General features: G+C 36.4%; 2 protein-coding genes across 5 annotated transcripts; one reads left to right on the forward strand and one right to left on the reverse strand.

Annotated features, from left to right (window-relative positions):
- Positions 1-6,348: 6,348 nt before the first annotated feature.
- Positions 6,349-11,465, reverse strand: syap1 (synapse associated protein 1). The gene is made up of 9 exons (XM_020919201.2): positions 11,273-11,465; positions 10,296-10,405; positions 10,142-10,208; positions 9,380-9,453; positions 9,151-9,290; positions 8,924-9,078; positions 8,374-8,423; positions 8,143-8,296; positions 6,349-7,395 (listed from the first exon to the last, which is right to left on the reverse strand). The coding sequence occupies exons 1-9, from the start codon at positions 11,463-11,465 to the stop codon at positions 7,268-7,270; spliced, it is 1,071 nt and encodes a 356-aa protein (XP_020774860.1). The 3' UTR covers positions 6,349-7,267.
- Positions 11,463-20,579, forward strand: phospho2 (phosphatase, orphan 2). 4 transcript variants are annotated; one of them, XM_055154723.1, is made up of 6 exons: positions 11,499-11,626; positions 12,372-12,467; positions 13,176-13,246; positions 13,338-13,432; positions 14,538-14,776; positions 20,120-20,579. In XM_055154723.1, exons 3-6 carry the CDS (start codon positions 13,176-13,178, stop codon positions 20,240-20,242), a joined length of 528 nt encoding a protein of 175 aa, XP_055010698.1. In that variant the 5' UTR covers positions 11,499-11,626; positions 12,372-12,467; the 3' UTR covers positions 20,243-20,579. The 4 variants fall into 4 exon arrangements, with proteins under 4 accessions (XP_055010697.1, XP_055010698.1, XP_055010696.1 ...); XM_055154722.1 differs by lacking the exon at positions 20,120-20,579 and having other exon boundaries at positions 11,463-11,626; positions 12,356-12,467; positions 14,538-16,042; XM_055154721.1 differs by lacking the exon at positions 20,120-20,579 and having other exon boundaries at positions 14,538-16,042.
- The last annotated feature ends 216 nt before the right edge of the window (positions 20,580-20,795 follow it).

Raw genomic sequence — 20,795 nt, forward strand, 5'->3', positions numbered from 1 at the left:
AACCTTCCTGTTCTTATTTGATTATTAGTGTGTTATTGCTCCTAAACATCTTAAAAATCATGCATTCTTACTGTGACTGGGAATCACCTGTGACTTTATCTGGTGTCGTCAGTTGCTTATTTTCACAGAGATATCTCAGTTTAATGCTATATGACAAAACATTCTAGTCATAAGATCTCCATGGAGACAAACACAAACACGTGGCAGACCCTTCAGAAAAGTTACATAGTGGAGCTTTAAGTTGACCCATTCCCTAACCCCTTCTCATCACAGAAACAGTTTTTAGCAAAAGTAAATATTGCTTATCAGATAAATTATTACAATGTTTATTTAATTATGTATGTAGGGATTTATTTATTTAGTTTGGTTTTACTTCTTACTTATATGTTGATTTGCATTCTCCAACAATTGCTTCCTGTTTTGAAGAATGGCTGACAGTTGAGCTAGTGGTTGTTTCTCAATATCGTGTAACCTACTTTTAGTGGTTGTTGTGGAGACAAGGTGCCTAGAAGTTAACAACACTTTCACCTTTACTCCCATCCCCCAGTCTGTCCTTAATCTATATTGACTTCTTCAGATCTGTATTGTACCTTTGAAGCAGGCTGGCAGGGATTACTTAAATGTGTGAATGAAAAAAGGTAAGGCAAGGCAAGTTTATTTGTATGGCACAATTCATAAAGTAATTCAAAGTGCTTTACAGAATAAGAAAAACATTAAAATCACAATAAAAACTAATCAAAACATGAATATCATCATAAAATTAAAGATTAAAATTTAAAAAAGATAGAGACATTAATTACATAAATTAGACAGAAGAGTGTGGAATAAGAACCTTTCAGTCATGTGCTCAGCTAAACAGAACCGTTTTGAGCCTGGATTTAAACAGCGTCAAAGTAGCAGCCTGTCTCATATCTTCAGGAAAACTGTTCCAGGGTTGAGCTGCGTGAACCTGAAACGCTGACTCTCCGTGTTTAGTCCTGACTCTGGGCACCAGCAGGAGGCCTGTCCCTGAGCTCCTCAGAGTGCGAGATGGTTCATATGACACTAACATGTCACAGATGTACTTTGGTGCTCGGCCATGGAGAGACTTGTACAAGCAGAGCCACTTTAAAGTCTATTCTCTGAGCCACAGGGGGCAGTGCAGAGACCTGAGAACAGGACCCATGAGCTCTTACTTCTTGGTTCGAGTCAGGACCCGAGCTGCAGCGTTCTGGATGTTCTGCAGCGTCTCACAGCTCATTTGGAGAGACCAGTGAGAAAGTAGTCTAACCTGCTGGAGACAAACGCATGGATAAGTTTCTCCAAGTCTGTTTTAGACAGTAAACCTTTGATTTTTGCTATGTTTTTTAGATGGTAAAACAAAACACAACTCCAGATATGGTTTTGATGTGGTAAATAACATTATAACACAACTCGAAGCTCTTGAGTCAGTTTTGAGTAATGTTACAGGGTCTTTAATGGTAGAGAGCCATTCACTAAAAGAAACGATCAGGGTCAGCATTAATGATTTTACCTTTTGGATGTTTCAGGGCAAAGTACCATGTTATCAATAGGAAAATCTGACAACCACTAATGAAACATGTATCGGTAACATAGCCAGGTTTTATTTATTAAATGATTGATTTGCTGGTTGGTGTGGTGTTCCATATTTAATTCATAGACACAAACCAGCAAAAACAAGCTATAATTTCAAAAGACTATAGAGCTAATTGATTAATCTGTAGTCTGGTGATTATCCTTGAGATTAATCGATTACTTGTTTAGAGTGTTCTTGTTTGTGAGGCTGTTTGGACACCCAATACTCTTTAAAAATGTGGTATTGTATGGTTTAGGTAAAAAACAAGCTGGCCTACATACAGTATTACTCAGCCCTGGGCACACTCCCCACCCCAGTCTATAAATCCCCCTAATGAATTATTTAAACATTGTTAAATCACCATTGAACACAGAGGCAATAACCCTGCACACATGGGTCCTCCTAATCTGTCGCATGGGCTTTCATCCGTCGCCATGGTGACGGAAAGCCGGAGAGCCGCAGCTGCCGGACCCTGGCTGTGATGCTGAGATTAGGGTGAAGTCAAACCAAACATTCAGCACTGTCTTCAAATCTAAAAACACTAACTAAATGTGAGGCATATAGACTTATTTGTTACAAGATCATAGTGAAATGGTTATAAAATTTAAAGTGATAAATGCTGTCGTCGTGTCCTTGGGCAGGGCACTTAACACCACCGCTCCCCCAGTGTCTGTGTGCGTTGGTGTGTGAATGTAAGTGTGAATGAGTGAGTGGGAAGTCAGGACTCATTTCGGCTTTTACACTGATCCGAATGTTGGCGGTTCGAGTCCCTCTCTTAACATAAACATCATCGGTTGAACGGTCAAATCCACTGACCCACAGGTTGGTGATGCAATTCCACCTAACACAGATGAATGCTGTTGTGTCCTTGGGCAAAACACTTAACCCACCTCGCCTCCAGCGGTGTGTGAATTGGTGAGTGGTTCCTTGATGAAAAAGCCCTATTCATTTTTGTTTTTTTTTTAATCGATAATACACTTAACAAATCAAGTTTAACTATAGGAGCATTCAGTGACCACATTTCAATATTTATTTGGCTAAAAATATATTCTAAACTTTGTACAACTGAAATAAGCATTAAAAAAATCTAAAAATAATTTAATCTGATTATTATTATTGAGAGAATCCCTCCAAAACATTGCGTCATCTTCAGTAAAACAAACATTAAGCCTAAATATGCATTGGAAAATCTATAAATGCATCTTAACAGAAAACAATAGCACTATAAGAATATTGATCACTTGTGGTCTATTGATCAGCCACATGCAAATTACTTTCCAATTCGTTAAATGAGAAATTAACAAGTTTAGACTACACATAGTGAGTGCACCATCTGTTTCTCAAATACTACAACATTCAAAACAAGTATGAACGTGTTTGGGTGTCTGGCTGGCATGATGTCTCATTTAAACGTGATTACAGACTTTCGGCTTGCAGAGAAAAAAAAAAAAACCCTCTCTCTTCCATTCCATCCTGACTGACTCACTTCTTATGATTGACTTTCCTCAGACCAGCCCACCTCCGCTGTCTGCCCTCAGAAGTGACAGACGACAGGGCGTGCATGTAAACTGTGTAGGTCTATATCAAAAAGCAGGGCGCACCAAGGGAGGTCTAAACTAAACAAGAAGCCACTTCACAGACCAATACGTGAGGCCATTTCCCCCACACAGCTATTCATTTGATACGGAAAACAAATATATAGTTGCTTTAATGTTTTCCAGGCATGCAGAGCTTGTATTGTTTTTTGCCAGGCTATCAAGGGTTGAGAATCTAAGGTGTTTGGAACAAAACTGTGTAATATAGATGAAGGGTTTTGTAGTGCATAGCCAAAAATTTGACTCCACCGCAGTTAATTCAAAATACAGTAAAATAGAAGTATGTTGTGGTTGAAGAAAAAACAAAACAAAAACAAAATTATTCAAGTAAGAGACAGAATGTTGTGAATGTGTCATCTGAAACCCAACCTACAGTAGAGCAGAGGTGAGTAAAATTTAGTTATTTTTTTAAGTTGGCTTGGCCTTTTAATGTAGTCATAATAAAGCGTATATGGTCATTCCTAAAGGACAGACTAGAATAGACAACAACAGTCTCAGTGAAATACAATGTGTGTGAACTATTGGTGATTGTCAGAATGGAACAATGTCATACAACCAGATGTGGGGGAAAAGACATTCTTTTGCATTTTGCCATGAAATGTACAAAAGGTAAATTCACAAATGTTGACCCCGATCACACTGTGACTAGATCCTAGAACTTGCTACCCAGGCTGGCGCCACCTAGTGCCTCCACTCAATTTCATTTCTCTCCAGCAACTAGGTCAGGAATCAAAATACAATAAGCGGTTCGCAGAAACCCCGGAAGTGCAAATAAGGGCACCAGCCAATCAGTGAAAAGCCATATATTCAGTGTTGTCAACGATTTCCGAGATTGAGGATTTAAAGCCAGAATAAAGAGAATGTTTGGTGAATTTTATCAAGGGGAAAGACATTATTGCCCTTCTTCTTTCTTTGATTTTGCAAAAGCTTAATATACCAGTTAGGCCCATTAGTGGCACCGTACATACATGACTACCAAATAGCAGTGTTTGGTTAAATGATAAAAAGTACCCGCCTGCTGTCGAGCGAATAAATTCTAACACTGCGAGGTCGGACAGTTTCTACGAAATGAAACCGTCTGATGAATCAGGCTACAAACTTGCTGCACTGCAACAAAAAATTGCATTTCAACTATATTATAGATATCATTGATTTATAGGATGTAATCTGTAATGTCAGCTGAACTCCAGTGTTAAGTGAGTCATAGACCATGATCATTACTGTCATGAAACTATTGCTCCTGCTATAGCTTACTGTGTTGCTCCAGGACAAAGGTGAACTCACTTAACCTTCAGATTCACTGGAAATATATTTGACAAGTGTATAGATTTGGACAAGGAAAAGAGTAGTTAGTAGTAGTAGTAGTAATGTTGCCTGACAATTCCATTTTTCTATTTCCTGCAGGATTTTCCCATCCAAACAGACAGTCTTCCCCAAATCCTGATTGACATATGCATTTTAGTTTTTCAAGATAATTTCTGGACTTCATTAATAGAATATGTTTTGAACTATATTCATGTAACACACAACTTATTTATGCATTTAAAGTGCTTGTAAATTCATTTTTACAGAAACACTTGCGGACCGGGTGAACAGGCCGGGGGATCAGGCCAAAACAGTTACAGAAACACACAAAAAGCGACGCACACATGCCTGCTATTTAATTATTATTTAATCATGCCTAAACTATTTTCATATTTAAACAGCAGATCTCTTTAAGGCCAGTAAAGGAATTGTACACACATTTGTCAAAAAGAATTATAGTTTTGAGAATCTAACAAATAGTGGCTGTTATAGGCTTTGTTTAAACCAGTGTAAAATAACCAGAAAGCATTTTTTTTTTTTTTTAAATCTTCATTTCATTAAGTGATCCAAACTGCACAGCAACATTTGGAGATTTCAAAAAGCAAACTTCACCCATTTTAAATCAACTCAAAACAACTAGTGTTCTCGGGCCAATTGCTCATGCTACAGGCTATTATAGAGGTTAGGGTTAGGATTTTAGTTCTTTTATTTGAGGATATGTCTAAAACAGTTGGGCCCATCTGAGGATAGGGCTCAGTCTTTCACATGTCACAATGTAAGGTGTACTCACCGTAACCTGACAAGTGTCACACTGGCGTCTTGTTATGTGATAGGTGGAGTCCTGAGAGGAGCTGTGGCTGTGGTGCTGAGATGGACCAGCCTCATGGACGTCCAGAAGATCTCCTCACAGATCCTCATGAAAGTGGTGGTTGGGGTTGTTAACAATGAGGTCTGACAAGGGTACTTGAAATGACATATATAGCAGCTACGAGGGCATCACCAGCAGCATCAGCAAACCTGTGTCCTGTACTTCTGCTTTTCAGAAGAATCTGAAAATATAAACACAATTAAGACAATGAAGTTGTTCAAATTATGGTGTTTGCAGAAAATGTCAAGTATTATCCTTCATATAGAGTAATAACTTACAGTATATAGGCCTAAGCATGAACTTAGTAATTTTTGGAGTAGGCTGGTCTGGGCATAACATCTGATTTATAATTTGAAGCAATGACAGGACAAAAATAATAAATAATACATTAAATCCATTGTTTTCAAAGGATAGAAAACACAAATTAGATATCCTTCTTGAGTAATGTTGGCAGCCTTGCTTCCACCAGTTTGTTTAAGGACAGCTACGGCTAGAAAAGTAGCTTACCACCAGTAAGTATGGAGTGACTGAATAATGTATAAAAATGCAAAGCGCTGATCTTTTGAAAAGGGCTATATAAGACCAATGCATAATAATAATAATAATAATAATTGTTATTATTATTATTATTATTATCATTATTATTATTATATCCAATATATTTTAAATGTATATAGTTATCCTTAGCTGTGTGTAGATATAAATTGTGTTAAACCCATTACTTGTTATTGCACCAAAGTGAGGGTCAAAGACTCCCCTGAAAATGAGACTCAATCTCAGTGGGACATTCCTGGATATATAAAGAATGCTAAATTAAGAAAGTGATGTAAGAGAAGCATTGGTTATTAGAAGGCATAGTTTATTGTGATATAAATATGTATTAAAGGTCAAAAGAATGTCTACAGTATCCAAGATGCAGAGATGAAGGAAATGCAGATGGGAAAGGAAAACATAATACAAAGATATCATAGAGGAAATAAAATATGAAATGTAATAAACAATAGTGTTGTTAGAATCAATATGTATTTATATACATTTAATTTTACAATATACTCTACATTACTATAACTGGACCTTAATGTACAGCCCACCAGAAAGCACAGAAAGCAGATCAGAAAAAAATTATGGCATTTTTCAGTATAGTCAAAGAAACCTTGTGCTGATGCGCCATCTGGTGGCCTCTCCTCACCAGTTCAGAAAATGTACAAATGAACAAGGACATTAGCCTAACCATCCAAATTATTTTATCCCCAACAGACATTAGCATTTTAATTTTAATATTCTATCAGCTGAAACAAAATGCTTAATCCTAATAAATGTATGCAACCAATAAAATAATATTGTATTGGAAAACAAATAAATTATAAGCAGAAATATTGGAATATTTTTGGTGTATCCTGATAAAAATAAAATATGCCAATATAGAGTTTTTTGTATTATACTCTTGTAATGTTGTAATTTTGTTTACAACACACATTTTTTTCCATTTTAAATTTCTGAAGATTTGACATTTTTTGAATTTTTTTCTATTCTAAATGATACATATCTTTCATTCATTCACTGTATCCAGTATTTTTCAATAATCTGCCCACCTCTAGCAGACTCAGTTCATTTGAACCTAAAATGGTATTGGTCTGGAAAATTGATTTGCTTGGAAATACATTTTAACAAAATTCACTTGCTAGTCTGTATGGTTAGGGCTAGGCTGGTAAAAGTTACTGAAGTATAGTAATGAATAAACACTTCATTTATACCCTGGTATACACTGGTATGAACACTAAATCCAGCAACAATCTCATTTTTTGACACCGTTACCTACACCTAGTAAAGAATGTGCAAGACAGCACCCCCTTGTGTGCATCTGTGGTCACTTCATTCAACATTTAGGTTGGTCACAGAGTTATGGCATCTTTTATATTATATTCAGTCATCCGCTTGGAGCATCTTCTCGATCTCTTGGTCCCACTGGTCATCCTTGTTGTCCGACTCGGTTACGACCTCATATTCCTGGAGTTCTTGTTGCAGTTCCTTCTCCCAGTCTGCAGAGTCATCTAAACACATTCAAAAGGAGAGTATAGCATTCAATAAATTGAAGAAAAAAATAATACACAGAGTATATAAAACTTTTAAGGTCCAATATTATGCATTATTCAGGCTATTAAAAAGATTTAGGACATCTAAGCCTTTGGCAGATGTTCCCTTAAAAACTTTCCAAAATAGAAGTCCTGGAGGCAAATGTGAAGTGGAAAATATTTTCATTTATAATGGAATAACTGGGATTAATCACAAAATATATATATATATTTAAAAAAAAGATTAATTAAGGGGGGTTGGCAAATTATGGCCACTTAAGATACATGTGAGTGATAACACAGCCCTATTTGAAGGCATTTACAAATGTGGTTTCCATTATTTCTTCACTTAATAGAGAATGTGCATTTATGATAAAGGCAAAATCCTGATCCTGATGTGGTTTTACAGATCAAGTACTAGTATATAATTTTATCTACAGTTACAACAAATTATAGTTTGGGAAGCTCAAATACTATTTTGAGGCTATAAAATAATTTGCAGCAGTTGTAAATAATAATAACAAATCTGGTGAAAGAGTAGGAACTTTAAAATCATGGATATGCTTCACAGATTACAATTTGCTCTGTGGCAGGAGTACTTGGAGAGGGAGCAAAACCAAATATGTGTCAAATTAAATAAATCACAAGTTATGGTATGTTTTTATGAGGGTAGAACAACATAACATACATTTTCCAACGAACAAAGGATAAGATATAACTACTGACCATCAGGTGAGGGCGTGTCATCCTTCTTGTCAAGCACAAGCTGCTCCATCCCTTTCCTCAAATCCTCGTGGTTAATGGCAGCAGAGTCGAAAGCATCACTGACAAACTCTGACACACCCGGGCTTGTGGAAATCTCCTCTTCTTCGTGTTGTGGCTAGTAATAAGAATATTTTGATATTAGCTATAACATGTTCTACTGTTCAAGTTTTATAATAAAATTTCAAAACATACCTTTTTAGCATCAATAATTGAAACAGGTGGAGTTTTTGGCCTGACGTTGTCTGTGAAGTAAAATAGCACTGTGTTGAGGAAATGCTCAGACATGTAACTGACATCAGGTACTAGGTCCTAACATTACAGTAAATGACTAACAGAAAATCATCTGGACCCGGACTAACACAAGACAAAGAGGTTAGCCGTGGTTGCTTTAACTACAAATGTATATCTATAAACACAGTAATACAGCTTTAATCAGCTTTAAAGGTTAATTAAGTAACTCTTCTAAAAAGGAGGTCTGTCACCTGCTTCCATGGAAATGTTACTGCTTTGCCTTGAATGTTCTACAAAGGATAGAAGAACAACAGCAGTAATGTTCTACCGTAGTAGACACCTCAGTGGAGACAATTAGGTGTTGGGCCCGTCCATTAGAAAAGTTACATAATGTACCTTAATATAAAGGTGGAATATAGTACCCCACATTCAAAGTACCAGACAGACTTGAATATCAACATTTGTTGCAACAAGCTTAAAAGAATATGAAATATGCATAATGAGCTGCTACCTGTGAGAATAACATCTTCAGGTGAAACACTGGCCCTTCGCTCCTCTCCATCCTGCTGCTGTTGTTGTTGAGCTGCCAGAGCTGTGAGCTGAGCCGACTGTTTAATGAGAGACACTCGGTAAAAGTAATTCCTCCAGAAGACATCCTCCTTCACGCTGTTGAAACATAATTTCATGTTTAAAAGATTTGAATATGTAAGTGCACATTTCTGCTCAGAGATGACTCACTGTTTGGGCACGAGATCAAAACGCATGTGGTTCAGAAGCTGGTCCTCTTCTAACATGACCGCAGCCAGAGGGTACATCTGATCCATGTCAAAGTGGAACTGAACCCCAGCAGGGGGGTCACGCAGGAAGTTCCTTTTATCCTATAGTACCAGAGAATACACAAGGTACTTCACATAATAGAAGTCATTACTGGATCGTCACAGATAATCCCTGTGTCCAATGCACTTACAGCTGACAGAGCCAAAATCTGCTGCTGGATGGTCTCCTCTTCATTGTAACCGACCCAGGGAGGAACTGCTGCTTCTGGACATAAGATACAGTGTGCAACTGCTCAATAGAGTGACCATGGCCGCATCTGCTAGTACATGGCCAAAATCATGGTGTGTGTTAACATCATCATCAATCAATCTGATCATCAAAAACACCCATGTGTCAGAAAATCCTCACATTATAACACCAGTTACTGTCACTTTAAACCACTGTAATTAACCTACTTGCATTTGTTTCAGCACTGTTGTTCTGCCCATATTCTATATTTTGTGTTGCATATCAAAGTCTATTTTTATAATACATCACCTTGTTTTTATATTTTAATTTTATCATTGTTTATATTATTATTCTTTGTTTAATGTTGCATCATAAGTCATAATGCTGAAGCAAGTGCCTAGTTTGTGAATTTTCAGTGACAATGGCAATAAAACAGATCTAGAGGAACTGTTTTGAAGACAATGTACAACAAATTATTGATCATTACTTGTTAACTCAGTTGTTAACATTTTCTCTTAAATTTTTGTCTTTGAAAACTCCAGAACAGATTTTTGGTGTGCAATGTAAAAAAAAAATCAGATAGTCTACAGTTTGAGGAACATACTCGTGTGAGTCATTGTTATGTCTGGCATGTGTTTGCTGCTGTGAAATATGTAGAAAGAGTTCTTTTTAGAGTGTATGAAAAAATTTACCATGTCCTTCCAACAAGTTTGTCTTGCTTTACCTGAACGTTTTGCCTTCTTTTCTTGGACAAACTTTTCTTGCTCCTTCTGGAAGTCTCCTAAGAAAGTCTATAAATGCACAGTGCAAATATGTAATAATAAGAGCATAACATAGAACTTTGAAGTGCTGTGAAAAAGGTTGGGGAAGCAACATACCTTATCTATGATTTTACCCTCCTCCACACTTTTCTTGATAGTGTTAGCCGTTTCCACAACAGACTCTGAAATCTTTTTGGTGGCAGTGGAGGCAAAACTGAAGATAAAATCTGTAAATAAAATTACAACACACCCTGTAATATAAATATTTATTTTGCATGTTATAATTAAGTCCGTAAATATTATTAACCTCAGGGATTAACTACACGGCACTCTGCTATATAGTACAGAAAATAGAGCTGCGCAATATATTGCAATCCAATCAAAATTTGCAATTGAAGTAGATGCAGTTGTCAAAAACTGATAAATTATAATTTAGGTATAGAAGCTCCATGATAAACAACAAAATATCTTGGTATTGAAAAAGTCAGTCTTAATCGAAGTTGATTTAATCACAAATGAAATTATAATTGCAACAGAAAATGTGCTATTTATTTCTTTGAATCAACATTTTTTGCATCAAAATTTCCTATACCAACACTAATATAATATTACTTGAGTAAAGGTAAAACTTCTGGAGTTCTTTCGTCTTTTACTTTAAGAGGCCATTTAGACTTAACAAGAAAGTCTATCATGTATTCTAGGTAAATCTCACTTTTTTATAATTTCTGTTGCACTAATGTAAAGGTGGACAATTATCTAAATAAGTGAGACGAGGGACAGGGGCAAGACAACCAAAAGAGAGACAACTGGTCACCCTTATTCTGACCCATTTTAGAGTTATGATAGTAAGTACAATATGTTTTATGACATGGGATAACAAACACAAAACTGGGAGTGTCTCTACATAAATCTGAACTGTCGTATCACCTTACGAAATGCATCATCTTCTGTGTAATTTTGCAACAGTATTGTCGAGTAATATTCCCAGTCAGAGCTGCTAATCCGTGTATTACCGTAGCGCCATTGCACAATCATTAGCTGCCCTATCATTGACATCTAGATTGACAGATCGGGGACAAAAACGTCTCCCTCACCTCCCAGTCCTTTGGTCTGATCCGAGCTGTCTTCTTGGCTCTGGTTCTCGCCATCCTCGACAGGTAGCTGTTTGTTTACCTCGTTTTGTGCCTCAACAACCTTTTCTTTTTGTTCATTTTCGTTTTCTTTCACATCTGCAGCCTTTGGACTCGGGCTCTCAAAGCCCAGCCACGACCCTAAGTTGTTAAACATGTCTGATTACTTTTTTGTCACTAGATCGGTAAGGTTTGACAAAGAAAAAACAAAATGTGACGCTGGCAGATTGTTGACAAAAGGGAACCAGGAAGTGAACAAGGAGCTTTTCTTCTTTGGACGCGTGTCGGAGCCGTCACGTCGCCATCCAGTGGTAAAATGTATGTACTTCTGTCAAGCTCCATTTGAAAACCAAACACGGTATAAAATATAATAACACTGTACTGCGTGTGTTAAATAAAAAAAAAGTCTAGTGGTAGAATGTGTGTAACTCAAGAAACTTCTGCATGCAAGCAAGTGCAGTTTTATTTATGATTTTTTTTTTTTCTTTTTTAATGATTTTTTTTTTTTTTTTTTTTTTTTTTTTTTACACTTAGACTTAGATTTAAACAAATTTTAATAATGCACAAGGGAAATTATTTGGACACAGTAGCTCTCTCATCACACTATATTATAATAACAAAGAGTAAAACATAAATGGTAATAATAAATTCTAAATAAGTAGCAAAAAGATAGCAAAGAGACTGGTGTCAAATAAGGCATCACTATATAAATCTATCTGTACAAGTCAAAATAAGATAAAATAAAATTAAAAAAAAAAACTAATTAAGATTCATCATCACCATTTTCTGGAACAAATTCTCAAAAATGATGAAATGATTGTCGATTGTTGATTATTGATAATTGTAAATGTATCCGAGTGCCAGTCATGTAAACATTGTTCTATCTATATATCTTGTAGGTAAATGATTTTTAACACAAAATCAAAACTGAATACAAAATACATAATAAAACAGAATGCTAATTATGTTGCATTATTTGTTTGGATATATTTCTCGCATTTTTTATTATTACTTCATTTTTTTGCATTTCTATTTTAAATCGTGCAGAACTTGTTCTCGCCAGCAGGTGGGAGTAGTGAGCTCAAGCAGTTACTATCGCATATTAGCTCCGTAGAAGAAGAGCCGGCACAAACCAGTGTGCACTGTGAACAGGACAAGGGTGAGTGGATCTGAATGAATTATTTGGATTTGGGTTTTAAAACAATCATTTGTGATCGCTGTCAATGCTCTTCTTCATAAGTGTATAATGAAACTGTTCAGATGTGATGTATGAGTGATTTTGATGCGTCTGTGAACCTAAGTACTGCTAAGAGTGAAACTGCAAGCAGGATCCAAAATGAAACTGTAATTAAAATGAATGCTCCACTAATACTAGATTACGTACACGTGGCAAATTGTTAGTAAAAGCTCAAATGCAACCAAGCTTTTTAAAACTCCATGAAGTGTATAATTGTTGACATGACAGCAATAGTTACCTATAGTAACTCTATCCTCTGTTTTTACATTTGTACAAATTAAAGTACACTGTGTGATTCTGTCTGGTTAGTCAGCCTAGCATAAGTCTAAAAAGCTTGTAGTCACTGGAAAACAAACTTGACAGATATGTTAGAATCATCTTGTGCAGAGTTCTGTTAAACTGCATGGGCAATTCACTGTGCTTGAAATGAATATCCAACAGAAACTGCAATGTTGATCCAGTATAATTTCTTGTTAGACATTAGGTACACAAAATTACCTTGGTAAAGTTACAGCTTTGTCCATGTAACACACATATTTTTGTGATTGAATTATGCCAAAAAATGTATCAAAATCATGCATAAAATAATTAACTTAAATGTTGTCTTCTTTTCTTTTTTCTATGTGACAGATGAAGACCCTCATGGTGTTTGATTTTGACCACACAGTTGTGGATGACAACAGTGACACTTGGGTGATAAGGTAAAGGGCAATTCTTAATAATATTTGCTTAATTTCTGATTTATATTTAATTGAATGCAGTTTATTTTATTTTATTTTTTAACTACGGTAGATGTCTTCCTGGTGGGACCCTCCCTGACTCAGTGAAGAACTCGTATAGAAAAGGACACTGGACTGAATACATGGGAAATGTGCTGAAGTATATAGGTAAGAGTTTGCTTTCTCCTTTTATTATATCTCTATTGCTTGTCAAAATTGTTGGTATTGCCATATCAACACATACAAAGCCTGCATACTGAGATTATTATTATCTATGTGTTTCAGACTTCTGGTTGACGCATATCAAAATAGCTGTATAAGATTTTAAATTGAGCACCATAATAAAGTTTTAGGAATTCAGGAGTTTTAGGCAGTTTTTTTTATCTTAATACTCTGATGCTCCCAACCTTTGCGCTGCCAAAGGGGACATTCAATTTTGGCTTGTCATTTTGTTATCTCTATATTGAACAAACTTTTAGCATTTTGAGCTGATGTTATGCTATGTTATCTATCCCGTGCTTATCTCTCAGCCCAGTGGTAAACTTTCATCGCTCTTTAACATGTCTTTTCTTACTGCATTTTTCAAATTATAAAAAGTTACACATTGTAATGTTTCCTACTTATGAATATAGGTGGAGTAACATTTGTCCTTCACTGACCTCATTCTGCTAATTTTTTCCTTAAATCATTTTAATTAAAGGAAGGGTGGACCTGAATTGACAATTACATTATTTTTAAATGATTTATGCTATTGCTTTACACACTGATTTGTTTAATCTGCCTATCACTCTCACAAAGCCTATGATATGAAAATATCACCAAAATAGCATATTGTCACACAGATCAGATGACAGATCAGATTCAGTATCATCTTTCTTATTTCTTCTTACATGATCTAAAATGCATTTATTCAATTAGTGCATTTGCCATTTATTCAAAGTGTTTTTGTTCACAAATACCTTATATATTTAAAAACAGAGTTTCTTTATGTGTGTGGCGTTGCCTCTCGACAGATTTCCCCTGAAACTAGGCATGGCGTCATCTCTTGCTTATCCTGGCTAATTTTAACTCTATGTAGCATCTAAGCAAGGCAATGAATTCTCCAAAAGCTGGTGGCAATTCCTTCCCCCAAAAAGTTAAAGTGCATCTTTATAAACCCTGACAAATGTACAGTATAATATCTATCTCAGAGGAGCAATTGCAGAACAGAGTCTGTTGTTTGTTTGAGTCAAATTAGTGCACTACTCCAGTAGGCTTTTTCTTCTTTGTCCAGGAGAGCAGAACGTGACTCCTGACCAGATCCGCAGTGAATTGGAGACCATCCCTTTCACTGATGGAATGAAAGAGTTACTGACCTACATCTCTTTGCATAAGAACTCCATCGATTGCATCGTGATCTCTGATTCCAACACATTGTTCATCGAGTGGATTCTACATGGCTCCAGACTCCAGTCGGCCGTAGATCAAGTCTTTACAAACCCGGCTCACATAAACGAACAAGGCTACATGGAGGTACGAGGCCACCACACTCACAGCTGCACCAGATGCCCTGTTAATATTTGCAAGAAAGAAGTGCTATCGGTTTATCTGTCGCAACAGTCGGAGCGCGGCGTGGAATACAAGAAGGTTTTCTATGTAGGAGATGGAGGGAATGACCTTTGCCCTACGGCCTGTTTAAGAGAGCAAGATGTAGTAATGCCAAGGAAAGGCTACACTTTAGAGAAGTATCTGGCTCAACTGGAAAATCAGCTCCATTCTATAAGACCAAGTGTGATAGCCTGGAGCAGTGGTAACGAAATACTTGAAGAGCTAAAAGCAAGTGTCTAGTCACTATGCACAATGTTGCTTCCACTTTGCGAAAAAACAAAAAGAAGAGGATTTTATTGATCATTAAAAAAACAAATATATATATATATATATATATTATATTATTAAATCACAAAAACTTTTACAATAAACTCGTGTTCAATGCTTAGTTTCTCAAATTTACTTGAATATTACCTCAGGGCATATATCAGGTTAGGCAAAGTTTGACCTGTTGTATGAACAAACAAAAGTAAATAACAGCATTGAACAGTATTAAAATAATGATGCACTGATGATATGGTAATATGCGATAACATTTTAAGCTCGTGTGCCGGTTATTTAGTAGAAACACTGTCTATTATTTTACTGATCAAGTTAAATTGTTAAAAGTGTTGTACTGGTTATTTTTGTTGTATATCTGCTTCTCTCTGTCTCTGTCCCTTCCACTGGACACTTTGCACAATTTTCACTATCCAATGGATGGGGCAAGAGATTGATACAGGGTGGGGCAGACTAATCAGTTTAATTTCTTGCATAACTTAAAATCAATTGTTCAATAAAACTTTGTGCCCCAGTATGATGTATTATGCAGCGTTAAGCATTCATTTTTACATGTCCTGAAATAGAAGAGCTATAATTAATAATAATAATGATTAATGATAAAAGCCAGTATTTTAACTACAAACAAAAATGGATTTTTTAAAACTTACAAGAGTTTTGTTTTGTTTGCACAAGCAATTTAATCATTATTGTAACTTTAAATGATCAATAAATGCATAAATAATAAGTTATGTTTACAGCGTAGCTTAACTGCTTTGTAAATGTTACTCAGCATAATTGAAGTAATTATATTAAACTTTGAAATGGCCATTACGTAAGGTGTGTCCGAATTGTATACACCAAAAAATATGGACTAATTCTGACTAACTGAATATTTGATGTACTTCACATAAAGTATATACTGTTAATGTACTACCTGTCTTGTATTTATTACACTAATTTTAAAAAAATCATGTTTTAATTTAGAAGTTTTTCAAAAGCATTTCATTAAAAACAAAGTTTCCTTTGTAGAAACTTAAAATAACTTTCAGAAATGTCAGGAGTCATCATACTAATGTGTTGACTGTAACTGCTGTACATCTAAATAGATTGCAAATTGTAATCTCTTTTGCATCCTGGATACTTGGAATTTACTTGTATGACCCCCCCTCCCATTTCCTTCCTGACTTGGTGACCAAGAATGAAAAAAAGATACACAAGCACACATATGACCTCTTACATATCCAATGTGGTATTCACAACTTATAATCTGTGTATTTGCCTGGTTGTTCGAGAGGCATTCTTCTAACAGAACCCCATCAATAGCCGACCACAGCTCCCATAGCTGCCAGCCCTGGCCTCAGATCTAACCTGGTATTACAGCCTGACACTCTGCAGGCTTTGTTTACTCTGCCGATTCCCTTTTTAGTGGGAGAAGCTTTAGAATAGGCCCGCTGCATTAGAGGAGGATGCTCGGTTGCATAAGTAACAGACAGGCTGTCAATGCGGGTTATGGGTCTTAGAAGTTTCGGACAGATTCGGTGGAAAACTTTGGTCTCGGGGAGAGCAGAGAGGCAAGAGGCAACAGCTGGTGACTGTGCACAAGTTTGAACAGGAGTCAATGCAGAGATACAAGTCGTTCTGGCTGAAAGAGCAAGGAAGCAACGCTGTCACTAGTGTCTATAGAACTGGGTATGCCACATTTCTGCTAAAAGTGCACTGTTGGATGCTATAGTGTGTGCATTTTAAGGCCACAGAAATATGCTCAATTTATTAAAACTAAGAACTATATTATATATAGAGAGATTACAGTAGTCAAGATATAAAACTACGGACTTTTTTGTAAGCAGTGTACAGTTTCTGCTTGTCTTCATGATCTTATTGCATTGCCTATAATGCCTACCATGCATTCATTCAATTCAGTTTTCATTCAGTTTTTTTTTCCTGCTATATATACACCTTTAAATTCAAGCATTATTACTGTGAGCATGTCCCACAGATCTGGCTAGTGACTTCGTCTAGTGGTGTCATCTGCTTGTTACCATGGTGCTAGATAAGTTTAATGCCATAATGTGGACCATTCCATGAGTCACCAAGCAGGAAGACTCTCCACCAAAAAGTAACATAGCATGTATTTTATTCACTGACATGCTCTTCAGTACTCCATAAGTGGCTCGACTGAATAGTTCTATTCTTTTCTAGTATTTTAAATGTTTCTCTTTTTATTTAGGTTGGAAATTACATGCTGAATGAATTGCAAAAATTTGAATTAAAAGTTTTGTACACTAATACCACTGTAACTCAAGCCCAATAATTTAACTCACAACCTTCTTGATAAAAGGCAGAACCAGCAATCAACCTATAGTAGTCAAGGTATCATCCACAAACCCGTAAGTAATTTATTTAATTTTTTTTAAATATTGCATGCTGACACTGTGTCCTCGAGCAAGACACTTCAATCCCCTTGCCTCCAGTATCTGCACAGTGTTGTATGTAAATTAATGAAGTGCGATTTATTCCTCGAGGTTCCTTGAAGTGCACTCGGCTTTAACATATTCAAATGCCACTGCTTAGTCCCCGTGCGGGTTAAAAAGCATGCAACCACATATTTTACATGTGGTGTGACTCTGTAGGCAAGAAACTACTGCACCACCACCAACAGACATGGTTACGCGATCAACCAAGAGCCTTTCAAGTGGCGGCCTCGTCTCACCTCTGGGCGCTAGTAAACAAGCCATGGCCCTTTCTTTTATGCTAATCCCATTTGTATGAGTGACAGCAGCACACTTGGAGCAATGTGGAACGTCTAAATAAGATGTAATTAGAAGTGAATGATAATTACTCCTACCGGCACCTTGCTGGGAAGGGTTGCTAAGTGGAGGACATGCTGCAAATTAATATTCCAGAGCACTCGTTCAAGTAAGTGGAGGTCTATCTTCTACATGGCCTATGACTTATGCTAAGAAAAACAATGTAATGAAAAAAATATTAGTAACCATAGAGAGAATGTATAGAGAATGTGACGTCAGCCATAGCGTTTAGGGCAAGTCAAATGAAGCTGACAAGGGTAGCAGTTATAGGGGCTTAATTGGAGCAGAGTTCCATATTCAGAATAGGAATTGATTTAGGGACAAAATAGATGAATAAAAACACCAGGATCATGGAGAGTGGGTTAATCCGAATGTTTTGAGGCCAAAATGAGGAGCCTGCTGCAGTTACAGAAAGAGCAGCAACGTTTTTTCAATACAAAGTGTTTTGGAGCTGGTATTTATGAAGCCGGAAGTGCACCCATACTTACTTCCTATTTGGAACACGGCTCCAAGCGGGTTAGCTATGTCCATTTAGTCTATGGTAGTAACCAGAGGTGGGACCAAGTCGTTGTTTTGCAAGTCTCAAGTAAGTCTCAAGTCTTTGACTTGGGACTTGACTCGGACTTGAGGTCAAAGACAGGAAAGTCCCATTCGAATCTCGAGACACTCGCTCATAAGTCCAAGTCAAGTCCAAGTGAAACTCAAAGCCGATGGGCTTTGAGTTTCAAGTAATTTCAAGTCTTTAAACCAAAAAAGTACGAAATATAGCTTAGATTTTTGCTATTTATATGAATTTTAAACTAAATTGTACTTAAAAACGTATGGTATACTTATATATGAGTATTTATATAAGTAGAAGAACAAATTTTTCCTTTTTAAATGTCTTGACAAGAGTGTGAATTATTAAGGCCAGAACAGAAAGAATTAAGATTTAAAAATACTCCATATGTTATTTTGTCGTGTAGTTCTCTGTAGTTCCCTTTGTTTTACTGTATTGTACTGTATTGTACTGTATATTACTGTAGTACATTTGAGGATTCCACATCATAGGACTTCAGTTACTGTTGCCATAGTAACAAACAGAGAAGTGGGAGGGACATGTTTCAATGTGTTCCTTTAAAATTCAGCTCCGCATTTATCAACTGTGAAGAGAAAAGTATTTTATAAAAACAAATATATTTTTAGGAGAAGCATCAAGTCATCTCAAGTCACAGGGCTCAAGTCCGAGTCAAGTCCAGAGTCATTGAGCTTCAAGTCCAAGTCAAGTCTTAGTCCATCAAGTCTCAAGTCTGACTCGAGTCCAAGTCACAACTTGCAAGTCCTCACCTCTGGTAGTAACATAAGGGGATGAGGAATTTGACAATACGTATAGCCAGGTACTATAGAACAAATGACAAAGACAAAAATAAAATAACTAAAATATAATATAATAGCCTCTTAAACTCCACACATCTTCTCTAGAGTCATTTGGATAATTTCAGCCCTTAAATTGTTAAACTCTACTGAACTAAAGGTAAAGGTTAGCTGTTAAATTGAAACAAGGTGAAACACAGCATTTTGAGCATTGGAGGTGTGGACAGACTAGAAATAAAGGCTTGCTCAAATGTGTGAATGAAACAAAACAGAATTCCAGGTCTGTTTTCAGAAGGTAATAACATGTCAGTTTTGCATAATATAGGACCTTTAATAATATGTTTATTTTTATTTGTAGCACTAGCCGTAAAACAATTGTGTATTTGTTTAGAATTGTATATTTTTAGTTTTGCAGCATTTAGTAACCTTCCACTTAACTTTACATTGCCAATCCTTTCTCCTACCTCACACATATTCCAGTTTATTCATAGTAAAAATTTAATTGCTATTCAGGTCTGTTGATGATGCTGGAAGCCATATTGGACAAGAGTTGTTATATGTTCTCTTCAGACAAGGGGTGACCTCTCTGCTCGCTGGGCTGATGGTGAGTGTCTGCTGGACAAACATTAGTGTTTACATACTGTCTGTGCCTGTGCTGGACCTGCCCTGAAGAAACAAGCCCATGGCACTGAAGCCAGGGTCATAGTCTCCCACCTCATAGATTTAGTCTTACAACTTTTTACACTATGTGGAGTTGAAAACTTGTCAGACTTTATGAAATCTAATCTTCTTATGTAGGAACTTTGGATAATTCTTCTTGGATTTCTCTTTTGTGTTTTCCATACAGATGGATGTCAGTTTGGTCCGCATGCCCTGCCTTCGCATCTCAAGCCTGGTCAAACATCATCATGCAATCTTTAAATTTACAAGTATAGCTATTTTTTCTCACCTCAGATTAACAAGATTTTAGTGCTTGGATCATTGATTCTCTAGAACTACATGATGTTTTTCAGTCCCCTGTGATATTTTTTCCTAATATGTCAAACCTGTCAATCACGCCCATTTGAAACACTCACATCTTTGTAAAGTACTGAAGAAGTATATTCTGGATCCCAAGCGAGGGAAAAATACCACGTACAGGGCCGCTGTAAAACATAAAGGGCATGATGAAGGATAACTGATGGGGTAGGGGTAGTGGTAGTGCAGTTATAGTAAACCCGAATCAAACATTTCAAACGTGTGTACATAACTTAACACTATAATTAACCCCAGTCACACTATCAAACATTAAAAGTCTATGGGGAAATATGTAATATTTTATTATATTTAGATCCAGATGTGCCCACTCACTGTTGAGCTCCATGCAAGTATTTGTGTTGTGTGTACGTCGGTAGTTGAGTCAAACTGCAACACTGCAATTCCACAACGATCTAATGCCAAACACTAATACACCATATACCATGGTGTACAGCACTTTTCTTAATATCTTGGCCAATCAATTGCAACATACATAAGAAATCAGT

Source organism: Boleophthalmus pectinirostris, unplaced genomic scaffold, assembly GCF_026225935.1.
Source record: "Boleophthalmus pectinirostris isolate CB_2022bp ecotype Guang Dong unplaced genomic scaffold, ASM2622593v1 HiC_scaffold_19, whole genome shotgun sequence".
In the NCBI taxonomy this organism is placed as follows: domain Eukaryota; kingdom Metazoa; phylum Chordata; class Actinopteri; order Gobiiformes; family Gobiidae; genus Boleophthalmus; species Boleophthalmus pectinirostris.